The sequence below is a fragment of the Drosophila persimilis genome, unplaced genomic scaffold (assembly GCF_003286085.1).
Source record: "Drosophila persimilis strain 14011-0111.01,24,50 unplaced genomic scaffold, DperRS2 tig00000697-arrow-arrow-pilon, whole genome shotgun sequence".
Lineage (NCBI taxonomy): Eukaryota > Metazoa > Arthropoda > Insecta > Diptera > Drosophilidae > Drosophila > Drosophila persimilis.
In genome coordinates this window covers 177,384-199,826 of record NW_020825338.1, presented here as the reverse complement: position 1 = coordinate 199,826, position 22,443 = coordinate 177,384, and the positions used below count along the sequence as shown (strand labels likewise).

At 45.3% G+C, this 22,443-nt stretch overlaps 1 protein-coding gene across 2 annotated transcripts; it reads left to right on the top strand.

Moving 5' to 3' along the window:
- Positions 1–449: 449 nt before the first annotated feature.
- LOC6602755 (homeobox protein vnd) lies at positions 450–21,053 on the top strand. 2 transcript variants are annotated; one of them, XM_026991945.1, is made up of 3 exons: positions 450–1,344; positions 15,913–16,553; positions 18,983–21,053. In XM_026991945.1, the coding sequence occupies exons 1-3, from the start codon at positions 1,223–1,225 to the stop codon at positions 19,951–19,953; spliced, it is 1,734 nt and encodes a 577-aa protein (XP_026847746.1). In that variant the 5' UTR covers positions 450–1,222; the 3' UTR covers positions 19,954–21,053. The 2 variants fall into 2 exon arrangements, with proteins under 2 accessions (XP_026847746.1, XP_002027784.1); XM_002027748.2 differs by lacking the exon at positions 450–1,344 and adding an exon at positions 12,769–13,784.
- The last annotated feature ends 1,390 nt before the right edge of the window (positions 21,054–22,443 follow it).

The window sequence follows — 22,443 nt, the reverse complement described above, 5'->3', positions numbered from 1 at the left end:
GGACACCGGACATGGCCACAAACGCGGACGCGGAATGCTTTATCGCAGTCCCATTCCCAGTCTCTGTAGCTGTCGATGTCGATGTTCTTGTGTACACTTATTGATATTTGTTTAACTCAGTTATTTCCCTCTCCGGCCGCTGTCCGCTCTCCTGGTGCGTGTTTTGTTTAATACCTATTTGACTTTAATAAGTGATTGTTGTACCATTTAAAGTGTCCCTCGTTGCGCCACTCCAGCTGTCCCAGTCCCAGTGCCAGTGCCAGTGCCAGTCCCAGCGATACTCCCCGTTCCCGCCCCACTCCCAGTTGCAGTCTTCGTCCGTGTGTGTATGTGGATCATCGTGCAGCAAGAGCTTCTGGCCCGGGTCCCTTTCATTGGCAGTACGATATCGTCAGTGGGTACCATTCGACGTGGAACCGTTGGATCCGCATCGAACGCATCGCAATCATCGAATGCCGATCGCCAGCTTCGTGTCGCGTCGCCAGTGCTAGAGCGAGAGCTTTCACTGCCAGTGCCAGTGTCAGTGGCAGAGCGGGCAGGCAAGAGCGCATGCGCATCTGCATTGGTCATAGCAACGGACAGGGGACAAGCGGACACTCTGACAGCCAAGACCGGACAGATTGTTTTAGCTGATTGCAAGAGGCAGCGTTTTTATGGCTTATTGAAATCGGCAAACGGCAGTCAAAACGCGCGCGCTCCGCAGCCCACAACTCGGAGACCTCCACTCGACACCGTAACCGTAAACCGTAAACCGTAAACCGTACACCGTCGACCGTAAATCCAGGCTCTTTCGGAACCGATAGAGAGAGAAAAATGTAGCTCTCGATCAAGTGCAATTGAATAATAATAATAAATCAAAGTTCGCGCCACAGCTTAATGGTTCGACGAGTACACACAAATTATAAAGTGATCGTGCATTAAAAACCGATCGACAACTATAGCCACTCCACTCTATATCACAGCACATCAGCATTCCCCAACCCCAAGCCCAGCCACATCAGCTGTCATCGCGGAGTGCAAATAATTAACCGTCTGTCGCGAGCTTAAAAATTAATTCAATAAATGTGCCACTAAAATCGCGCGCTCCGGCCACCCACCTCTGACAATCCCCAATTTGTAATTATTTCATCGCAATCTTTTTGTTTCTGTTTCCGTTCGGTTGAGTTCTGGTTCTGTCCCGATTCCTTATCCTGGCGGCAGGCAGCACGCGAGAGCCCTAATTATGAGCAATTATAATCCGAATTGCGGTTACTTCGAGGATTACAGCTACAGCTACACGAACAATGTGTACCAACAGGATTATTGCATGCAGCCGGATTACGAGTATAACAAGCATGTCTACGAGTAAGTAAAACACCCAGTACCCGACCCGAGTTGCCCGCAAGTCGAAACGGTCCGTCATTCTCAACTTGGCTGGGTCGTCGGCGTCCAATCAGCCCAATTCGACCCACTCGAGGGCTGATTACCGCACTACCTATAGGACGAAAAATCCGCCAAATGCCTCCGGCACATTGCGGGATATACTCGTAAAAATATAGCCTTGATCATCTCTTATTTCGCTAATATTTCCTTCTATATCTATATATTATATGCCAACAATCAGTTAAAGAATCAGATGGCTAATTGCTGATTATTGGATTAATGTATTAATTATCATCTTCCAATCCACTATAAATCCAGGCAAAGAACGGATCAAAAGTGGAGATTCATATTTTCTAATTTATTGATCAAAAATTGATATCCAAATTAGCTCAAAAATATCTATATGCATGTAAAATATGTATATATTCTTACCAATAATCCGGAGATCAGTAGAACAGTATATTACGTGGGGAACATTCATTCATTAAATTTTTATCAGTCAAATGGATCGTTTGCGGCTTTCTTGGGCCGTATCAAGTACTTGATCAAGGGAGCAAAGTTTATGAATTTTTTCATTCACGGTTTTCAGGCATCAATGAACTAAATGAGTTGATAAAAATAAGGAATGACTTGTAAAAAACATAAATTGATTTAATGATGGCACGCAGAATACAACATTAAGATATCTGAATATCAATAAATTATCGGTCATTATGTATTTATTCCCTGATTGGTGTAATGGAATCAATTATGAACTAAAAAGTCTGATCATCAGCAAATTACTTCAACTTAGATATATACTTGGTTGCTGGTCAGTTGTGGGCATTTGCTTGACTAAGCCGTAAGGAAATCCTTCCAACAGATCGCAGGTGCTCAAGGACCCACACACACCGGCAACATGTCTACCGAGGCAGGGGGAAGTGTCAAAATATTTCCTGGAAATCGATGAGGCAATTAAAAACAATTTAATTTAAAATCAGCTAAGAAAACACAAGCCGACCAAAGAAAACAACACCCACAGACACGGACACGGACAGAAAAGAGGCGGACAAGCAGAATTGGGAAATTGGGAAGCAGGATCAAAGCAAAATGTATTAAAATTTAATGGCATAACATAATGAAATTGTATTGGCTACCGAACCGGATCGAAATGAACTGAGTCTCTACCTCCCTCCCTCCCCTACTCGATGTCTGTCTGTCTCCTTCTTTCCTGTGATCGCATAGATCGTATGCTTAAATCCCTGATTTTCGCACAACGCTCGCTACGGCTCGGCTCGTCGTGTGTTGGCCCTAAGCCAATGTTACGGCATTGTGAATGGACTACAGTTAGCCAGGATCCCCGGCTCACTGACTGACTGGATGGCTGGCTGGAAGATAAGCCGAGGCAAAAAGGTGTCAGACGAGACCAGACCAGACCAGACCAGACCAGGACAGGATAGGATATGGTAGGGTAGGGTAGGGAGCTGAACAGAACCATATATATGAGAACAGAACAGAACATAGCCGAGAACCAACAATGCGCATTATTTCCACTTTGTCACCTTTCATCCTGCCCTTGCGAACTGCGGCGGGGTTTTTGAAAAACCAAAACACATGTTTAGTGAAATCGTTTGGAAAATCACACAAACAGAACTGAGTGAGAGAGTGAAGCCGAGAGGGAGAGAGTGAGAAAGAGAGACAGAGAGAGAGAGAGAGAGAGAGAGAGAGAGAGCGGGAGACACAGTACACATTTGACAGGCAAAATTTTCGTTTAATTGGGTTTGTCCATAATCGTTGCATCGAACCCTCGGATAATCTGGGATAATGCTGTTTGTGCCAAATAAAACCAATTCCATTTATTTGTACTTTATGTCATGTTCTGTTCCCTCTCTCTCACTCCACTTTCTGCAACCTTATTCATTGATGGATCTGCTCAGTCTCAGTCTCTGTGTCTCTGTGTCTCAGTCCTAGACCCAGTCCCAGTATCTGTACTGGAATTTCCAATCCTCCTTCGTGCCTCCTTCCCCATATGGTAAGGTAGCAGGTTGGGTTTTCCTCCAGTGCTCACAGGTGTCCGTAAACCATTTTTTTGGTTGTGTGATCGGGATCGCCGGCGACTGATGTTTTTTGTGTGGTTACATCGAGACTTTTAACGAAACTTCTGCCTGGCCCACTTGTATTTGGAATGCAGGGGAGGGCTGGAACTTGAAGGGCACCAAAGGACACCAAAGTATATGGACACGGACACGGACACGCTACACTTGTTTGAGCCTGCCCTGAAATATGAAGTTCGAAAAAATAATTTCATTTGATGCCATCGCCGCGAACGCAGCTCCCCAAAAACGCAGTCACTCAAGTTGAACGTACTCCAAAGAACAAGAACAAAATTAAAAAAAAGCGACAAAAAAAATACAGAAAACATATACGAAAACCCGGAGAAACCATCAAAAAGAAAAAGTCGAAAGCTTCAAATGCCTGGGAATGTGTGCACATGTCCCCGCGACAACGAAGAAGGCGACGTTGGATGAGCCAGGAAGTAAACAAGGCCCAAACCCAAAGAAAAAAAAAACCAAAGGAAGGCTGACATCGGGTCGACCCTTGTGATACCCTTTGCGGATTACCCGTTCATATATCATATAGTGAAAGCCGATCTCGGTGGGTCTAGCGTGCAGCAAAAGGGGTATTTTGGGCAAAACTGGAATCCAGATATCTTCCACTCCAAAGTACTAGTTTGCATAGGTAGGCGGACAGATGGACTTGGATATATCAAACGAGTGGATGATGATATCGAAGATGTTTCTGTCTGAAAGCTCCACTCCAGCTGGCACTCTGTCTCCGTTCTCACAAGCATCCCAGAGGTGCCTCAACATATTCCTTATTTTTTAGGGTATTTTTTCTTGTTTGATATGCCCAAGTCGGTTGCTCAAAATGAGTTCAATTTGCGACCCTTACGCTGTGATAATTTGTATTTATGTTTTTCTTTTTTTTCGATTTATTCTTTCTCAAATATTAATGCCAAGTCCTGGCTTCGGCCCACCAGGGTTGTCATCTATTCAAGTAAATAGGCAGAGTCTTCAAACTTAAGTTTAACGTCCTCCCTGAGCCTTGAGAGAAATATCTATTGAGCTTCAGAAGACTTCTATGATGGCATTTCCCAAGGCTTAAATTTGGGCTACCCGCCAACCCTGGATGACTGGCTGGCTGTCTGGCTTCCATGTCTTTTCTCAGAAAACTGTCACCCGCCAAATAGAAGGAAACTTTTTCACCTTTTTTCTACTGTTATCTGGTTTTGGCTGGCTTAAACGGTGCTGTCAAAGCGACGGCCACTTGCCCCAGGCCCCATGAGGTGGTTCAGGGCCCCGTCCTATGTCTGTTCTCTGCATGTCAGCCAAATTGTCAGACCCGAAGTTGGTGCGGCAAAAACAGGAACGGAACGAAATAAAAATCAGAAATTGATACATTTCACAATTTTGTTGCAGTTGCAGCTCGTTTGGGCGACGCGTGACTTTGTGACATTTAATGCCAGTTTGTCAGCCAGAGTTTTGCCAGTGGCATTGCATGCCCTGCCGTCTCAGGCTGACTGTTTCCGTGCACGCGGATGCGGATGCGAATGCGAATATAACACAATGAAATTTGCATCCAAGACAGTCGCGGGGTTCAGCTTTGATGGGCCTATAATGAAGCATGTGATTGCCTGAAGTGTCACGGACGAGAGACGAGAGGCAAATGGGGCGGATCGTGTCTCAAGTTGTTTTTGGCACATTTCTAATGTGACATGAGCTTCGAGTCGGTCTGGGAAACGCCAAGGAAAGATACTTAGATACCTATGAAATACTTGAAGATACTCATGATTGTATGTGCTCAAAGGAAATAAATATCTAGGCACATGCAAATTTATAATATAAGCCAGATTATAATAATTGCTAATTAATAATAATTCTGCTATACGCAGAATATATGTAGATACATTTACTTAAAGATGAAATTTAACGATTTTGTACAATTTAAGATAATTCCCAATTCAAAAAAAAGAAAAGATAGAGGCACATTCACGAGAATTTAAACTTAAAGTAGGAAAAGTGTCAATAAATATGTAGAAAAAGATTTTTCCTTACGTTAATAAATAAATATTTTTGGATAAATATCGAAGGCTATATATACGCATTGGTACTGATACATATATGGATACAATACCTTAAATTTTCATTACAGAATAAGACTCACGTAAACAAGAGTAAGATACTTTAAATAACATTGCGATAGTATAATAAAACTAAATGCCGATATATCCACATCCATACTTGGGCAAGTTACATTGTAATCTGAATTGACCATTTTAGATAGAGTTTTTTCATTAGCTGGCTGTTTGAGTGGATTTTGCAAAGATTCCGATCATACTCGTATCGGATCATTTGGGCCGGGGACCATGACCACAGCAAATGGGCAAGGTGATGTTTCAAAAAATGAAATTAGAAAACAAAGCACAGCCAGACAAAGAGACGGAGGAAGGAGGATGGAGTCGAAATGAGCATTGTGCCGCTCCGCACGCTGAGCCATTCATGAAAATATTGCAATTGAAACTGGAATTGCCTTGGCATTTGGAATAAATTGCAAATGTATCTCCTGGCTGCCCCCAGCTGTGAAGGAAGTAGGAAGTGTGCAGAGGAAGTTGGCCGCATCGCATCGCACCGCACCGCATCGCTGTGGAATGACTGACCAACTGACCCGGGAACTGGCCGAGCAAACGACACAGTGGGACACGGAACTCAAAAAACGGAAAGGAATCGGACGAAGCAACGCATCAAAGATGAAAAACCCATTTGTCAAGTTACCGGGCACACTCGCAGCTCCTCAGCGATCCTTACAGCTGCACAGGAAATATGTACCTCTGCCGCTATAGACACTCGTACGAACACAGTGGAAGATACATGCCTTTTATCCTTTTTATTAGTCAATGAGCTATTGAATGATCCAACCTCTACTGAAGAGAGGCAGAAAGCGGTACAGGCAAGGGGATGAATCCAGGTCCGCAAGTAGGAAGCAATTTGTCTCGAATGCTCCTCAACATTTTGCATCCGAAATGTACATAGACTTTGTCTCTGATTTGTCATCTGCTAAATGATAATGATCCGCTCTAAGCTGGTAAACGGAACTGATGGATCGATCACTGCAAGAGGGACAAGATGTTGGAACTTCTTTCCGGATATGATTCCTTATTCGAAACGCTAATTTCTCATAACTTGATTTGAATAATCTTGTGGCTATTTCAAAGACAAAAGAGCAAAAGAATTGCTCAATTGAACTTGATGAAATCCTCTAGGATCCTTCGATCCCACCTTCTTATCAGAGAGAACCCTTTAATTTACATTCGTATCGCTACATTTCCCTCAACGGCAGTAAACCAGTCAACCAGTTAACTGGTGCGAGTGTCATCTTAAAGATCCTTATTACTGTCCCATCGTTAAGTTGACAACGTTGATTTATTCTAAGCTGACTTAAGAAACTGATGGATTGACTTCTGAATGCAAATCGCCCTCATTCGATCATTAGGGATCTTCTGCCACCCCAAAAGAGATGGCCAAAAACAACCCAAGTCAGGACCTATCCCAAAACGAAATAAACAGATCCCAGCTGTGTTTGCTGTTTGCTCAGATACCTTCCCATCTTGAGGATCCCTTTTGTCTGGGCCATGGTAACGCCTTCTTCGTGTTGCCGTCCCCTGCTTTCCCCTCCTCTCCTTCTCTGACTGTTCCTCTGCATAATAGATTTTGCAATAAGGCAAACAAATTACCCGGAATCAATATCAAACAGACAGCGACACAGATCACGCCAGGACAACTGACCAAAGGACAACACCCCAAGAATCAATCAGGAGCAGAGAAATGGCAGCTCGAAGGGGCAGCGGCAGCGGAGCTCAGGAGTGTGGGTAGGAGGTAAGAGCTGTAAAGGTGAATGAGGCATTTCCGCTTCCATCCATCTCTCAACTTCAGCTTGGGCATCGCCTGCTTTGCAGCTTCTTCTGGTTGCATTCAAAAGTCAGTATCTTTTTTTTGGGTAAATCACTTCCGCGCAACGAATCGGCCAGCCCAAAATTGTCATGGCCGTCAATTGAGAACACGAGCGGGCCAACAACATATAAAACATAGAGCAGGGAGAAGAAAGGGAGAACGTAGGGACCAGAGAGGGTCAAAATGGGAATAAAGGCAGAAACCGGAAGGTAAATTAAAATGGATGACAATGGGATGAACGGTGGTGTGGCAGGAGGGGCTGACATTTTCAAACGAGCATTGAATGAATGCGTGAGTGCGTGAGTGAGCGAGCGAGTGAGCGAAAAAACGAATGAATGGTTCGAGTGTGCATCTGTATCTGTGTGCATCTGTATGTGTGGCACGCTGCTTTGATCGCTTCTCGAATTGAGGCAGCTATGGATGCGCTTAATTGTATCTCAGCTAAGCAAACACCTTTTGCCAAAACTTCTCCCTGTATGCGCAGTATCTGTGAATGGCAAACGAAGCGTTTAATTGGGGTTGTTAGTCCCCCAGCCCCTGGTCCCAGGCATGGGCCTGGGCTCGACGAAAATTGTCGCGCGGTTTCAGCCTGCAGCAGAACAACAACAGAAACATGACGGCAATAGCAACAGGGATATGGGCAATCGTCGTCTGACACAGAACATATTTTATTGCATTTTGTGTGGAAAGAGCCGCAACTAAATGGAAATCAACTGCCGCTATTAATTGTGTGTATCTGTCGGATACGGATACGTATACGGATACGATTGGTGGTACTTCTGGGCCAGGCCTTGGCATTGTCACACTTCAAATCGAATTGCTGCCAGCTGCCGGGCGACATTTTTGAGTTTTCTCTTGAGTTTTGAATAGCCCAGCGACGGGAGGGGCCTTTACGGACAGCTTTACGTCCGGATTAAAAGTGTACATTTATCTATACGTAGGCATTTTTAGTATCTGGATCAACACTCTATGTAATTTTTGTTATATATAATACAAACATATGCACATTTGTATATGGTTTACCTTCGCTGTCTTTGTAGTGTCCGTGATCTTCAACCTCGAATGTTGTCTCGAATGTATTGAATGTACATATGTCTCAAGAATAATCTTTGGTTTTTCACACTCCTTTAACTTAACTTCATAGCTCACGTTATGATTGCACCTATGTATATATGGTAATTCTTCAGTTCTTAAGGTTCTGCTATCTTTTCAACTTTTTCAATCTTTTGTTCCTTCTTTCGAATAATTTTTGACACTGCATTTGAGATTTCAGACTTGCTGCTGAAATTAATTAATAGTTAATTAAAAGCTATGGAAACTATTTTGGAAAATAACAACTATAGCGCGAACTAATGGGTAACACATTTTTAGTTACACATTTCCGGACTTCCCCATTTGTATAGCCTCTATACACGATACATGATACATGATTGTTATCCCTCCTCTCCATCGCTGCTATGTAAATAAATTGAAAAATAATTTAAAAAAGTAGCGAAAAGGATGCCCGAAATTCCACAAAAAACAAATGGGGAGTACGGGGACGACAATGAGTGTTACCATTGAAGTATTCCATACTTAGATCCTGAATAGAAATAAACACAAACAGCAACAACAATCGGTTAAAGTAGTTTGAAGTGCAAAAAGGGGAAACAAGGAAAAAAACAAAAATAAATAAATACAACAAAAAATACGGAAAAAGAACAATAAAAATAAACGAGTTTTTGTGCGAGAATCGAATTGAATTTGTATGTAATTTGAATGCCAGAGCAGACAAAGATACTCGTACAGATACAAATACCAGATACCAGATACATTTTGCACTACTGCTGTTTCTGTTGCTTTTGTTGTTGTTGGTGCTACTTAAACATCCTGCGGAAGCTAAACTATAACAACAGTCGAACGAGGCAGCAGCAGCGCTGCTTGAAAGGTTTTTACTTTGTTAAATGCAACATCATCATTAAGCCCATAACAATGGCCCATCTACACCCGCCCCTCCCCACCCCACCCGTTTTCTTTTCCTATGTGCAAGAAGAGAAGAAAAACCCAATTGAAAATGGCCGTGCGCAGGCCCTGGCCCTGGCAGATACAACAAAAGATACAGAATATCCCTTTTCATTGCCAGAATATCCTTCGCACACAGAACACTGTGCCATGAAAATTTCCCTAACATGCGCGCACTGTGCAGAGCCAGCCATCTCGCTCCCTCTGCGATCTGATTGGCCAGGGCCTATGCTGACGACGCGCCCACTTGGCAGAACCGAACCATCGGTGACGGTGACAGTGACGCCGACGGCGAGAATGGCTGCGACGCCGACGGCATTACAAGTAAAATTCCCCCCATTCCTATATGCTCTTGTATGTAGGGGGATTGATGATGGTGTGAACGTCATGAGCGACAATGGAGTGCCACTTCCCTGCCGGCTGCCGGGAGGGAGTGGGGGAGGTGTCCAACATACATATATAAAGAGGCCCTCCATATAGAGATACTTCTATGTATAGAGATACTACTGGTATATACTCTTGCAATCTTTCGAGTATACATATATGTATGAAGATGGGATCCAGGCACGCCATGTGTCTGGCAATGTAGCATTTCCCTTTTTTTCAATTGCTCCATAGCTCCAGCCCCTGGCTCCTTTTGGGTATTGTTCAAGTTAGCTTAATGTTCGTGTTGATTATGTTTCTTCCTATATTTTATTTCGGGCTGCTCTAAGCCCCATTTGAGTCTTCTGGGTGTGTCCTAAGTGGAGAGAGCGGAGCGAGGACTTACATACGCGAGTATGTATTGGCATGTGAAGGATCTGAGCTAATCATGGGTTAGCTTATGAAATCGAAATTCAAATCGTTTTGGGGCCCTCTGCCAACACGAAAAGAACTTTGATATGAGTTTTTTCAAGCGGAAACAGTTGTAGAACTTTTCCATACATATATGTACAAACTTTCCATGTTCAGTGTCTGCAAACATTCGATACTATCCGATAAACTTGAATCAAAAAGAGAATCGGGCAATACAATGTTGATAACGACGTGATTTTTAGATGCATCTCGTTGTTTTTTTTCAACTTATTTTATTCGACTGTGGAGATTTTCCAGTAGAAATATGCCAAAAACTTCAGCGAAATATTCGACTATCTGAAAGTGATAACTTTATCAGTACCATAACGCCAAGCACTATGAAATAGTTTAAACATTTCAGCGCTAATTATTTTGTATTAATCCAAAATGGAAAACACCATAGAATATTTATTAGATATTTAATCGTTATGGGAAAACTTGCAAAAACTCAAAAAAAAATCATTCAGATAGTAGACATATTTGTATTTATCTGACAGACAGGCATGCCTTCATCGACTCGGCTTTGGATGCTAATCAGGAATACTTTATGGGATCGGAAATATTTCCTTCTAATTGATACCCACATCCAATATATTTTAAACTCTTTGAATACAATGTAAGAGCATAAAAAAGGTTTTCTGTCGAACTAAATCAAGACAAGCTGAGAAACCAGACAAAGCATTCAAAAAGATATGGCTGTATCGATTCGTCTGGTTTATGTTTTTAAGGTTCGTTCAATGCACTGCAACTTCTACCCTCTGCAAGGATAACCACTGAAACAGTAAAGGAATTCGCTTACTTATACAATGCTTATCTACTTCTATTCAGAACATTTTCAGACAATCGCCCAAGAGATTAAGGTAGAACATATACGTGTTTGATTCTAATAGTGTTTGACTTACTATGAGATTATCACTGAGACAAAATGAAATCACATGTGTTGTAATTTCATCCAAGATCCATTTGTGACAAGCTAATTATTTAAATTAAATGCTAATTTACTAGACTAACTAGCCTTTGAAGTTAAAAAATTGCTTTTCGAAGTTTTTTGTTCGTTTCTATATTAAAAATTGTAATTTCGGCACATTAGGTTCTTTGAATCGTATTGAAATTCTTTGAAAAATACGAGTAGATATGCCGTTTCTTATAGTTTTCCATAACTGTATATAGACTCGTATAAAACGGCCTATTTGGCATTTTTTATTTCAATTAGTTGCACACATTTATATATATGAAATAGTTTTAGTTATCATATGTTTTGGTGTTCTTCGAAGAGCCCCATTTAGCCTGACTATATGTACAGAGCTCTGCATCTAAATTAATTCCCATAAACATGCGAAAAATCTTTCGGATGGAGCATATTTTATCTTTCAAATACATAACTCAGAAAATTGTAGTGGGAAAATCGATGCTTGGATCTCCAGTATCGAATCATTCTGATGGTGTTCGCATAGAACTTTAAGTTGATTTTCCCCTTGGCCGTATATATTATTACTCATATTGTTATAATTTTGTGGCATATCTTTTTACGAGTTTTCTTCCCCATCTTTTCTATTATGTACATATATGCATATATCTATGATATCATGTCAGGTCTTGACCATAAAATCATGTCCTGTCGCTCACCTCTACACACACATACACATCCTCGGATCTGGGGATGTCGTAGGTGCGTCGTCGTTGTCCCCTGGCCGGGCACTAGAGCGACGATAATGATAAATACAATATAATGACGCGGCAATTGTTGACAACATCAAGTGTAGGGCAGAGCCAGGCCGGGCCTGGGCCCGGGCCAGGAAGAGATGGAAGAGAGAGGAGAGAATTTTTCGGCTCAAAATGTGAATGAATGAAAGAGTTTTCCGAGCTACAAAAGGAACTTGTCTGACTGGCTGGGAACCAAGCCTGGGCCGCGGTACCAGCCCTACCTAGAGAGTGTTTCCCTCTCCGCTGCTGCCACTACTCGAGCGCTACAATGGCTCACAAGCACACAGAGACACACACACAAGAGAGGCTGCTCAAGTGGCACTCGTCGGCTGGGGTAGAGCAGGGCAGCAATAGCAGCCAGTGGCCCTTGCTGAAGGGGTGCAAGCGAGACACACGGACAGTCACAAGGATCTGTCTCGCTCTCGCTCTCTCTCTCTGGCGTGGACTCGAGCCGGGCTGGTGGTGGGTTCCAGCAGTTGTTGCCGGTGGTTGAACGAGCCACTCACAATGTGGCTGTTGTTGTTGGTGTGGCTTCTTCAGCGCTGTATCCTTGTTGAAAAGGACATGAGAAGCCACTTAGCGGGGCCCAACAACAGAGAGTGTCTCTCTTCAGGCATGGGCACTGGTGTTGGTGCGCACTGCTAGTACGAGTATATACCATCCAATGGTGGAGGGATGCAGCTCTGCAGGCCGTATACCAAAAGACACCCTACACACAGATGCACACACACACAACACACACAAATGCGCGTGGACGTGGACGCAATGAAAGAGAGAGATTTTTTGGTACTTTTCTGCCGTTGGCTGGTTGGACTCGTGTCGAGTTCTTGATGTCTCGTTAGTTGTTGATGACACTTCAGTTTGGAATGTTTAGAGTGCGGCTAACAGTGCAGAGCCCGAACGTGAATGCCCAGTGAATGCCCAGTCGTATCCGTGTCCGTATCCTTCTACTCCTGATCCTGATCTTGATCCGCGATAACAGATATTTGAGAGCCGGACGGACCAACATTGATTATGATTGCCATCGGCTTTTGCTAGAAGGTCCTTAACTCTCAAGTGCGATTGTGAGTGTGTTCCGAAACTCTCTGTGCGCGTGTGTGTGAGCTTTTTTTTCCGTGTCCCCTCATTGCCCCGTACCCGGGAGAGCAACAGCCACAAAGTGGCGGAGAAACGCAAGAGCCAGTCTCCGTCGCCCGCCGCCCACCAGCGGCGCAAATCGAACGGATCACCTACCCCCACATCCCAGCAGCATCCGCCAGAGGGCCGACCGCCCGCCGCCCTAGAGATGACCAGCTCGGGAGCCCTGGAGCGGACGCCCTCGAAGCGAAACCGCGACCGGGAGAGGGATCGCGAGCGGGAGCTGAGCAGCGGCAACAGCAGCGGCTTGGGGAGCGCCGGAAGCTTGCCTGCCTCGCCCCAAAGCGCCATCACCGTTAGTCCTGCCTCGCCGACGACCCCCACAACGCCCAAGCGACCGTTGCGCACCTCCACCCCCTCGCTAGATCGCGAGGGAGAGCGGGCCAGGGAGCGTGAACGAGAGCGTGAACGAGATCGAGAAGATCGTGAGAGGGAGAGGGAGCGAGAACGCGAACAGGACCGGGAGCGCTCCTCCAAGGTCTTCAGCACCGCCAGCACCACTGTGCCCACGACGACGACGCCCTGCGGCACCGGACTGGCCGCCAGCGAGCATCTGCGCATCCCCACAGGAGCAGCCGCCTTCAGTGGCTTCCCCGGCCTCCACGGCATGAGCAGCCTGATGGTGCCCTCGTCGGCGGCAGTGGCTGCTGCAGCTGCTGCCCCCTTTTTACCCTGGTCGCCCATCCTGCTGCCGCCCTGGAGTCACGCCCTGCTCCCAGCTGCCTTCTATCCGGCGGCCCTGCGCAACGCATTGCCCGGGTAAGCACGATCGGGGGGAAAAGGAATCAAAGAAGCACTTACTTATGCACATTATTAAATTTAATTATGCGACATAGTAGATACGTATGTATGTACATATGAATGGTATGCAAAGGGTATAGTGGGAAACATTTAAAGTCTTAAACTTGGGTTAAGATATATATTTCCCAGATCAATCAAAGCTACGATCCCGTAATCTCATCTAGAATTTCCACTCTCTTCTATATCTTATGTGTATTCTAATTTCGATGGCGTTTCGGGCTATATTATCTTCTCATTTCATCTGTGCCTATTTACGTATCCATCTATCAATCCTAGAAATCAGACTTTTGTAAACTCTTGGGGTAATATTGAAATTGTAATGGGTAATCTCTTGATCCATTTCTGAGGTATTTCGAAGATGCATTTGTTTGCTTATGTAATTTACAAACGCCAGTTTTTCTCTTTCAATGCTCCGAATCTCCCACAAAAGAAGTTCTGCCGGTATCCAGATATTTGAGCTTTAGATTCCACAGACTTCCACTTTTCTAACCGCTGAAGTAAACAACCAGATGGGGTTCCATTACTATCTAAAGAGATCCCCGGCTTGATCGGTCCTTACTCTACGCATAAGCCGCGGTTTGCCTTCGCCTAAGCTTCGGCTCATAGTCACACCCATGAGCGAGCCCCTGCCCTAGTCCTGGCCATGCCCAGCACTATGTACATGGCTAGCTAATGGACTTTGCTCACTAATCCAATGAGGCCACTTGCAGAGCCAAATTAGCCAAATCCTGCCGAGAAGCATCACGGCATAGCACATCACAAGAAAACGGCGAATATGGGACGTATTTCCCCCGTTTCTGGTCGAGCAAGTACTCAAGGTCCTTGCTTTTGGATCGAAGAAATTCAGCTTGATTTACCCTGTGCTGGCCTGGCTTAGAAATTCCCATCCATCGATGGACAGTAGGTGAGAGTGGTCAGGGAAACTCCAATGACGGGCCAACATGTGTGCGGCAGACAGCAGAGGACTCGGTGCAGATTCGAGACACCGGGCTGACACTGCCGCTGACGACAGGGAAGATGCAGACGACGACGTCACACTGTCTGACGAAGGGAATTCCCTCTGAGCAAAACATGTGTCTCCGTCTTTGTCCCACTATCGTACCAACGCTGGCGTGGGAATTTTGGAAAATTCAATGTGGAAAAACCGGAAGCAGCGCGCGAAGAAACTTGCGCCAACATGTGGCACGACCTGAGCCGACCTGAACCGACCTGACCCGATCCGATCTGATCTTCGGATGGACAGGTAGATGGCAACCAACAGGTCCCAGCGGTGGTCAGTGGTTGGTCTAAAGCAGATTTGTGTTTAATTGTTGATGGTATTAGTGGAAAATCAAATTTTCATTAGCCTCTGGGCCCAGTACAGGATTTGGCAAGTGGAAGCCCAAAAGGAAAAGGAAAGGAAAGGCCACTGAGACTAGGTGTCAATAATCCAGCGATTTGGGTGCACTTAATCAAAGTTAATTCTCGCCCGAGAATTTTTCAGGGATAGATAGATCAGATCAGATCAGATAGATCCCAATGTCTCAGATAGTTCGCTCGCTCCCTCTGCAAAAATCGCAATCTGCGAAAGTCAGGGCATCGGCAGGTAGCACAGGTAGACCGGTAGAACAGGCTGTATTCGAGCCACAGTGTTAAAGCCTTTGTTGGACCTTCCGGCCATTCATGATATACCGATACCCATACCCATACCGGATGTAGAAGCAATGGGCATGAAGCTGCAGTTTAAAGATGACAGGATGACAATAGAAAGCAACGCAAATAGCCATTCATTCAAGCCTCAATCGAAGCATCAATCTGAGCATTCATTTGAGTGTCCCGTTTATCACATACCCTCCCAATGCTCCACACGGACTATCCATCGAATCAGTTTTTCTTTGCATATCTATTCCATATTTTTTTCCAATATATTGCTCGAAGATATTCCGGGTCTTTGGAACCATTTATCCCATCATATTTTCTTCCAGTATACGACATCCCTTATTTCTCGCATAGTTATTGCATCTATGGAGAGATTCCATAAATATTTCCAATAGTTGTGTATGTTTGACAATTTTGTCTAATCCTTCATTCATCTCTGTCCTTTCAGTTTGTTTGATGCCAAGGTGCCATCGTCGCAGCGCTCCGGCTTCCACATATCGGACATCCTCAACTTGGACGGATCCGATCTGAAGAATGCCGCCGCCGCAGCTGCCGCCGCTGCTGCTGCCCAGCACAGCAGCGAACTGAGCCACGCAGCGGAAGCTAGCAATGGCCATGGACCAGCAACGCTCTCGCCGACGCCCACCAGTGCGGCGGCGCTGGAGGAGCACGGTGCTGGTGCCGGACATGGCGACCACCACACTACAGAGCACAACCCACAGCAGCCGCACCTCCCGCCGCAGCATCCGCATCACCTCCAGCCGCATCCGCAGCACCACCAGCAACAGCATCCGCATCCGCATCCACCACACCACCATCAGACGGTAGTCCCTCCCGTGCCCCTGTCGCACCACCAGGGCAGTACTGCTGCCGGCGGTGCAGGCGGGGGACCCGCCCATGCCCACGCCGCCGCCCACCTGCTGGCCAGTCACAATGCGGCGGCCGCCGCCGCAGTTGCTGCCGGGCAGTATCTTCCCAAGAATTTCGCTGGCACCTTCGGGGACGAGATGTCCTCCTACCACCACATGGCCCAAACCATGCTCCAACATTCGGGACGCAGTGCGTGGATCAAAGAAAACGAATTATACGGTGAGTCCAAATCAAATGCTGAATTGGGGAGGAAAGCATTATAGATAACGCAAGCTTGAAATGTATCTTTTAAAAAAAGGGAAAAAGTAACGATACTCGTGTTTAATTCGAATTTCTAAGTAGGAGGAGATCTCCCATCTTCAAGGGTACTTCGGAGGTTACTCCAATGAAACATTTTATAGATCTTAAACATGCTTTTATTGAAAATTAAAAAGATAAAAAAGTAAACTGCAAGAACATGCCGCCGATGAATCTTGGTTCTTAATCAGAAGGCTATTCGGTAATAACCTACCAATATTTTCATACTATTCAATTAGGATATACCAATGGACGGCCATGACGGGTGTAATATAAATTTGTCGGAGTGTGAAATTTCTTCGAATTCCTTATAGTATAACGCCAGAACGAATCCCGTAATCAGCTTACCAATAACGGTTGAGGAGTGCCATTTCTTTGGTTTGAAATCTTTGGAGATTCCGAAGATGCCAGAAATATAAATAATTCGGGTGAAAATCGAACCCCCTAAATGGCCTTTCGTGGATGTAAATGTAACCCACGAGAGAGCCGAACCACCGATTAACTGCACGACTAATAATATTGTTACGAATTTTCCTCGCCAGGGAAGTGGTGCTCACCCATCCACTTACCCACTCATCCATCCATCCATGCATCCATCCATCCATCCATCCATCCACCCAGCCACTCATTCAGACAGTCGGTCGGTCGGTCGGTCGATAAGGCAGCTGTGTTTGCATATATGGGCTAGTGCTGTTAACCCTCTACTCGTATATGGACTCAGGTGCTTCCTGGGAGCGCTGAGCAGCGTGGTGACGAGCCATTTCTGATCCTTGCACACTTTCCAGTCGTTTGCTTTTTTAATTTTTTTATTTTTCACTCATTCATTGGATCGAAATTGGGAATGAAAATGTGGCCAGGATCTGGGCCTGGGCCTGGGTCTGCCTCTGGGGTTGGGGTTCTATTATAATCTTGACTAATAGTTTGTATGCGCTTCACACTTGAGGATTAACTCTGTTGTTGCCCTCTGGCAAGGATGGTAGTCAATCGTTCCCTGGCCCGTCCTTTGTCTGTTGTTGTTTCGGGCCAAACATTTCTCACTCGTCCTGGCAATTTATGGCACGCACTTCCGCCTGGTTTTCGTCCCTTTTCGATTGCCCCTCTCCAACTCCCATGCCCATTCCCATTCTCAATCGGTCTTCCTCTTTTTTATTATACCTTTTTTTTGTTTGGCTACAAATTATAATTGCTGCCCGCTTGCCGTTTTTTTTTTTCGTTCTTTTTTCTGGTTGTTTGCTCTTTTTTGGGAAACTTCACAGCTGTATGAAGGAGCGTCGAGGAGGAGTCGTTTTGATTATATTAAGTTATTAATTTGTTGAGTTGTCATGGAAGCATCGGGCCTCGGGCTTGGGTAATGGGGTAATGGATGAGCATTAGCCGCTGGGCTTTGTTTAGTCAATGATACGAATACGAATAGATGGAGCATGGGTCTGAGATTGTGGAATGGGAGAATGGGATGTTTCCTCCCCGGTTTTCTGTTCTCCTTACTCGGATGAGATCTCCTTTCTCTTGCGACTTCTGATTCCTTGACATTGACATTTGTTCATTGACATATTTGCTGGAGCCCTTGCGGTTGCATAGATCACACCCCACGAGAGGGGCAGCCACGCCCGGAGATAAATCACCGTTCACAAAAGCCTATCAAAAGTGGGCGGTCGTTTTGCAGTCACCCCATACCAGTCCATAGAGAAAGAGGAACGGAAACCGGAAGAGCCTCGAACTGCCATCGATGTTTGAGGTTTGGCTTTTGTATGCCATTGTCCCCGTACACATTCCGAGGCATTCAAGGCACGGCACTCGTAAATGCCTTTTCATTAGCATCCCATCCCATTCCATTCGCTTCTATCCCATCCCATCCCATTCAGGACGGGGACAGAACCATAGCCCGAAGGTCAGCAGTCAGCAGGAGATCGCACCGAGAACACGTTAGAGAGGAGACCAGGTAGAGAGGTAGAGATTCCCTGTCAATTCTCAGTGTCTCTGGTGCCTAATTGACATTATTAGCCCGGACCCATGCCCATGCCGAGGCAGGAGCAGGGGTAGGTTTTTGCCAGCCAAACATCTGGCCCACCCCAAAGATCGACCACAGCCTCATGTCGGGTCTAATCCAATTGCTAGAGTTGACTCTCTCCCCTCCCGCCTTTCGAAAATTTCCCCGATCATGCCGATCCGATCCGATCCGTTCCGATAAGGGTGGAATACCTGGTTAGGGGTGTTATGGGCTAGGTTAAGGGGTGTGCCAGGGCATTAATTTATTGGCATTGCTGACAAATTCGTTGTCCATTGGCAGGGATCCTTTGTCTGCCATCTCGCTAAACACAATTCTCGTCTCTCTCCCATTCTCTCCCATGCAGGCACCCAGCAGCCGGCCAGTCCTGATAGCACCTCGCCGGTTACATCGGAGGTGTCCTACACCTACATCGGTTCCAATTGCCAAACCTCGCCCGCCCTCTCCGGCGACTACAAGAGCTACAGTCGGTCGGCAGACAGTGATGCCCTGTCGGTGGGCGATGCCCTGCACACCATCCATGGCGGCGCTCCTTCTGGAGGACCCTCTGCGGCACATGCCCTTCACAACAACAATAACAATAGCACCAGCAACAACAACAACCACAGCCTGAAGCACGACCCCATCAATGGGGGTGGAGGTGGAGGAGCGAGCAGCGGGCATGATGACAGCCTCAACGAGGATGGCATCGAGGAGGACATCGACGATGTGGACGATGCGGATGGCAGCGGTGGAGGCGGCAGTGGCGGCCTCAATAGCGACGGTCTGCCCAACAAGAAGCGGAAGCGCCGAGTACTCTTCACCAAGGCACAGACGTACGAACTGGAGCGACGATTCCGACAGCAGCGCTACCTTAGCGCCCCGGAGCGCGAGCACCTGGCCAGCCTCATCCGTCTGACGCCGACGCAGGTGAAGATCTGGTTCCAGAATCATCGCTACAAGACGAAGCGTGCCCAGAACGAAAAGGGATATGAGCACCCGGGCCTGCTCCATGGCCACGCCACCCACCCGCACCATCCGTCGGCCTTGCCCTCGCCAAGGCGCGTCGCCGTGCCCGTGCTAGTGCGCAATGGAAAGCCGTGCCTAGGTGATGGCTCCAAAATGGCGCCCGACTGCGTCTCGGTAAGCTCAGCCACGGCCACGGCCATGCAGAATGCGGCTGCCGCCCACCACCTGGTGGCGTTGAATGGGGCCGCCTATCAGCATGCGGCTGCCGCTGCCGCCGCAGGACTCCATGCTCATGCCCATGCCCACGCACAGGCCCATGCCCACGTCCATCCACATGCGCACGCGCAGCGCGCCGCCTGGTGGCCCTAATACTGCTAGATAGGGATACGGCGTGGTATCGGGGGGCATGGACACTCGAATAGTCGACAAGAAAGCGGCAGCGGTAGCGCTGGAGTTTGAGCTGGAGCTGGAGCTGGGAATTCGAACAAAACTTTGGTGCAATAATGGAACATGACATTTTCACAGCCGGCTCGCCAGGCCCCCAAAATATGCGATAAAGCAACAGGGAACCGAATGGGAATGGGAAAGAGAATGAAAAGGAGAAACAGCCAAAAACTAAATATGTGGACAAGGTAGAGCATAGTCAAAGTAGAAGCCTCTGTCTATCCTGTACATAAGTCAGACAAAGGAAGAAAATATAAAAAACAAAACAAAAAAAACTAAGAAATAGCTAGACGAGTTCTTAAAGCGGATATCATAAGTGTAAAATATAATAAGTCCCCAAAGCCCCGTATAGCTTAAAAGCTCTAGGGCCCCCACTTAGTCATAGATTTTCTAAACCTCTACCTATAACCATTCCCAACCAATATTTACATAATTAAATAACCATATAAATACATTTTTTTTTTGCACTAAAGTTGATAATACTTATAAAACTAGAAGTAGAAAACCTTTTTTTTTTGTTTGCCTAAGTCTTTAGAATAATAATAAATCCAATCCCCAATGGAAACCCTGTAAATATACTAAATGAATAACCTATAAACTGAGTAGGAGGTCTAATAAATATATGTATATCCCAGATCGCAATGCAAATAAATCATATGTCTGTACTATATAATACCTAAAGCATAATTAGTGTTCAATTTTTTTGTAGCAAGAATTTAAAGATATGTATGCATATGTACATTTATATATTATATATAGGCACTTAGTCGTAACCGATATTTTTTTCATATGCGTGTGAGTGTATAGCGAGTAATGGAAAAACTCTTTGAATTTATAGCGAGTAATGAGTTCATAAATGTTAGCAAGAACCCAGACAAAGACAGATTGGAAAAAACGAACACATCTATACGAACACGGACGGACACGGAGACCGGGACAAGTAAAATGTATTCGACACAGGAGCAAAGCGAAGCAACCAAAAAAGCTGCAACATACATTTTACAGATATAATAAAACCATTTACAACAATTTAAACGATAAACTGTTATATTTTATTGGATACTTATTTCGAATTTCAAGCCTGCATCGCTGAATGTGAAGTAACAAGTCCTTCAAGGGCTCAATCACCAAAATTTCCCATTATTCCCACTAGATCCAATTAAGCACTTCAAAGTGGGACATAGCTTCATTCAGAACACTTTGAAAACAGAACATATGTACATTTAAAATAAATTCAGAAAGTGTTTAATTACATGGTAAAAGTAAAAGAAATTCAAATCCCTGCCTGATGGCTGACAATCCTATCTTTATGGAAATTATTAGGCAACCTTTACAGCGTTCTGTGGGCGAAAATTCAAATTGAAGTTCCGATTATTATATGTATATGTAGAACTCTGAATTTGAACTTTCTGATATGGTACGAGTATACTGCATTCCGAAGTAAATACATATATATATTATGTTACAGCGGGAGGGAGCTAAGTAATGGAATGGTGAAATTTGAACTCAAATGATCCACTTTGTGGGATCGTAAATGCCTATACGTACACAAGCCGGTACTCCCATATCGTTGGGGCGAATAAACATGTTGGACACACCATAAATATGGTCTTGATTATGGTAGTTAGCTACCGTTCTGCGATTGGAACCGTAATCCATTAAGTTCAATTCTGTTGATTACGGCACCACAACAATATTCGTGGATAGCGACGGGCCGCAATAGAGCCTTTAAGCCCGATAAGCAGACGAGACCCGGGCAGAGCTGGACAATCGGACTTTAAGCTATAATACTATCTGAAATACTCTGTCTGGTAGCTCCAATTTCGACCAAATTATCAATCGATCATGGACGTTTCATCATGGTAGTCAAAATGCCGACGGAAAATCAACTGGAAGATATAGTATTTTGTCCCACTTCCCAAATCTCCCTCTATTTGTATCTCCCCCTGTGACATATTTGGCAAATAAAGAACTCGAAGTCAAGTAGATGGGCTGGAGTATCTCATAAAATAAAATGAGTGCTATTCTAATAAACGACAAATTAAATTACTCATCAGTGGAATACTCGTACTTGACTTGACCATTCACGGCGCTGGAGTGGACCCACATGCTCACCCACTTATCCATGTTTTCCTACCAGTCCATTCGATTCGATCGCACCCATTATGCGAGTAGTCGGAGAACATAAACAACAACAACAGATACAGCGGGCATAAAAATGACATTTTAGCGGTATAAATAAATATCGAGTGCCTCTACCATGTACACAGTACTTTGCAGGAAGAACAGCAACGGCATATAGAGCAGCCTAAAGAGCGAGCACAAAAGTGCGAAATCGAAACACAGTTTTTTACACGGGCCGTAAACTCAACAACTGCAACTGAAGTACCATAAATGTTGCCCCCTTATGTGTAC

Coding starts and splice junctions, on each gene's coding strand:
- LOC6602755 (XM_002027748.2), top strand. CDS start 13,174: ATGACCAGCTCGGGAGCCCTGGAGCGGACGCCCTCGAAGCGAAACCGC. Junction 13,785..15,912: donor CTGCGCAACGCATTGCCCGG/GTAAGCACGATC, acceptor CTGTCCTTTCAG/TTTGTTTGATGCCAAGGTGC. Junction 16,554..18,982: donor CAAAGAAAACGAATTATACG/GTGAGTCCAAAT, acceptor TCTCCCATGCAG/GCACCCAGCAGCCGGCCAGT.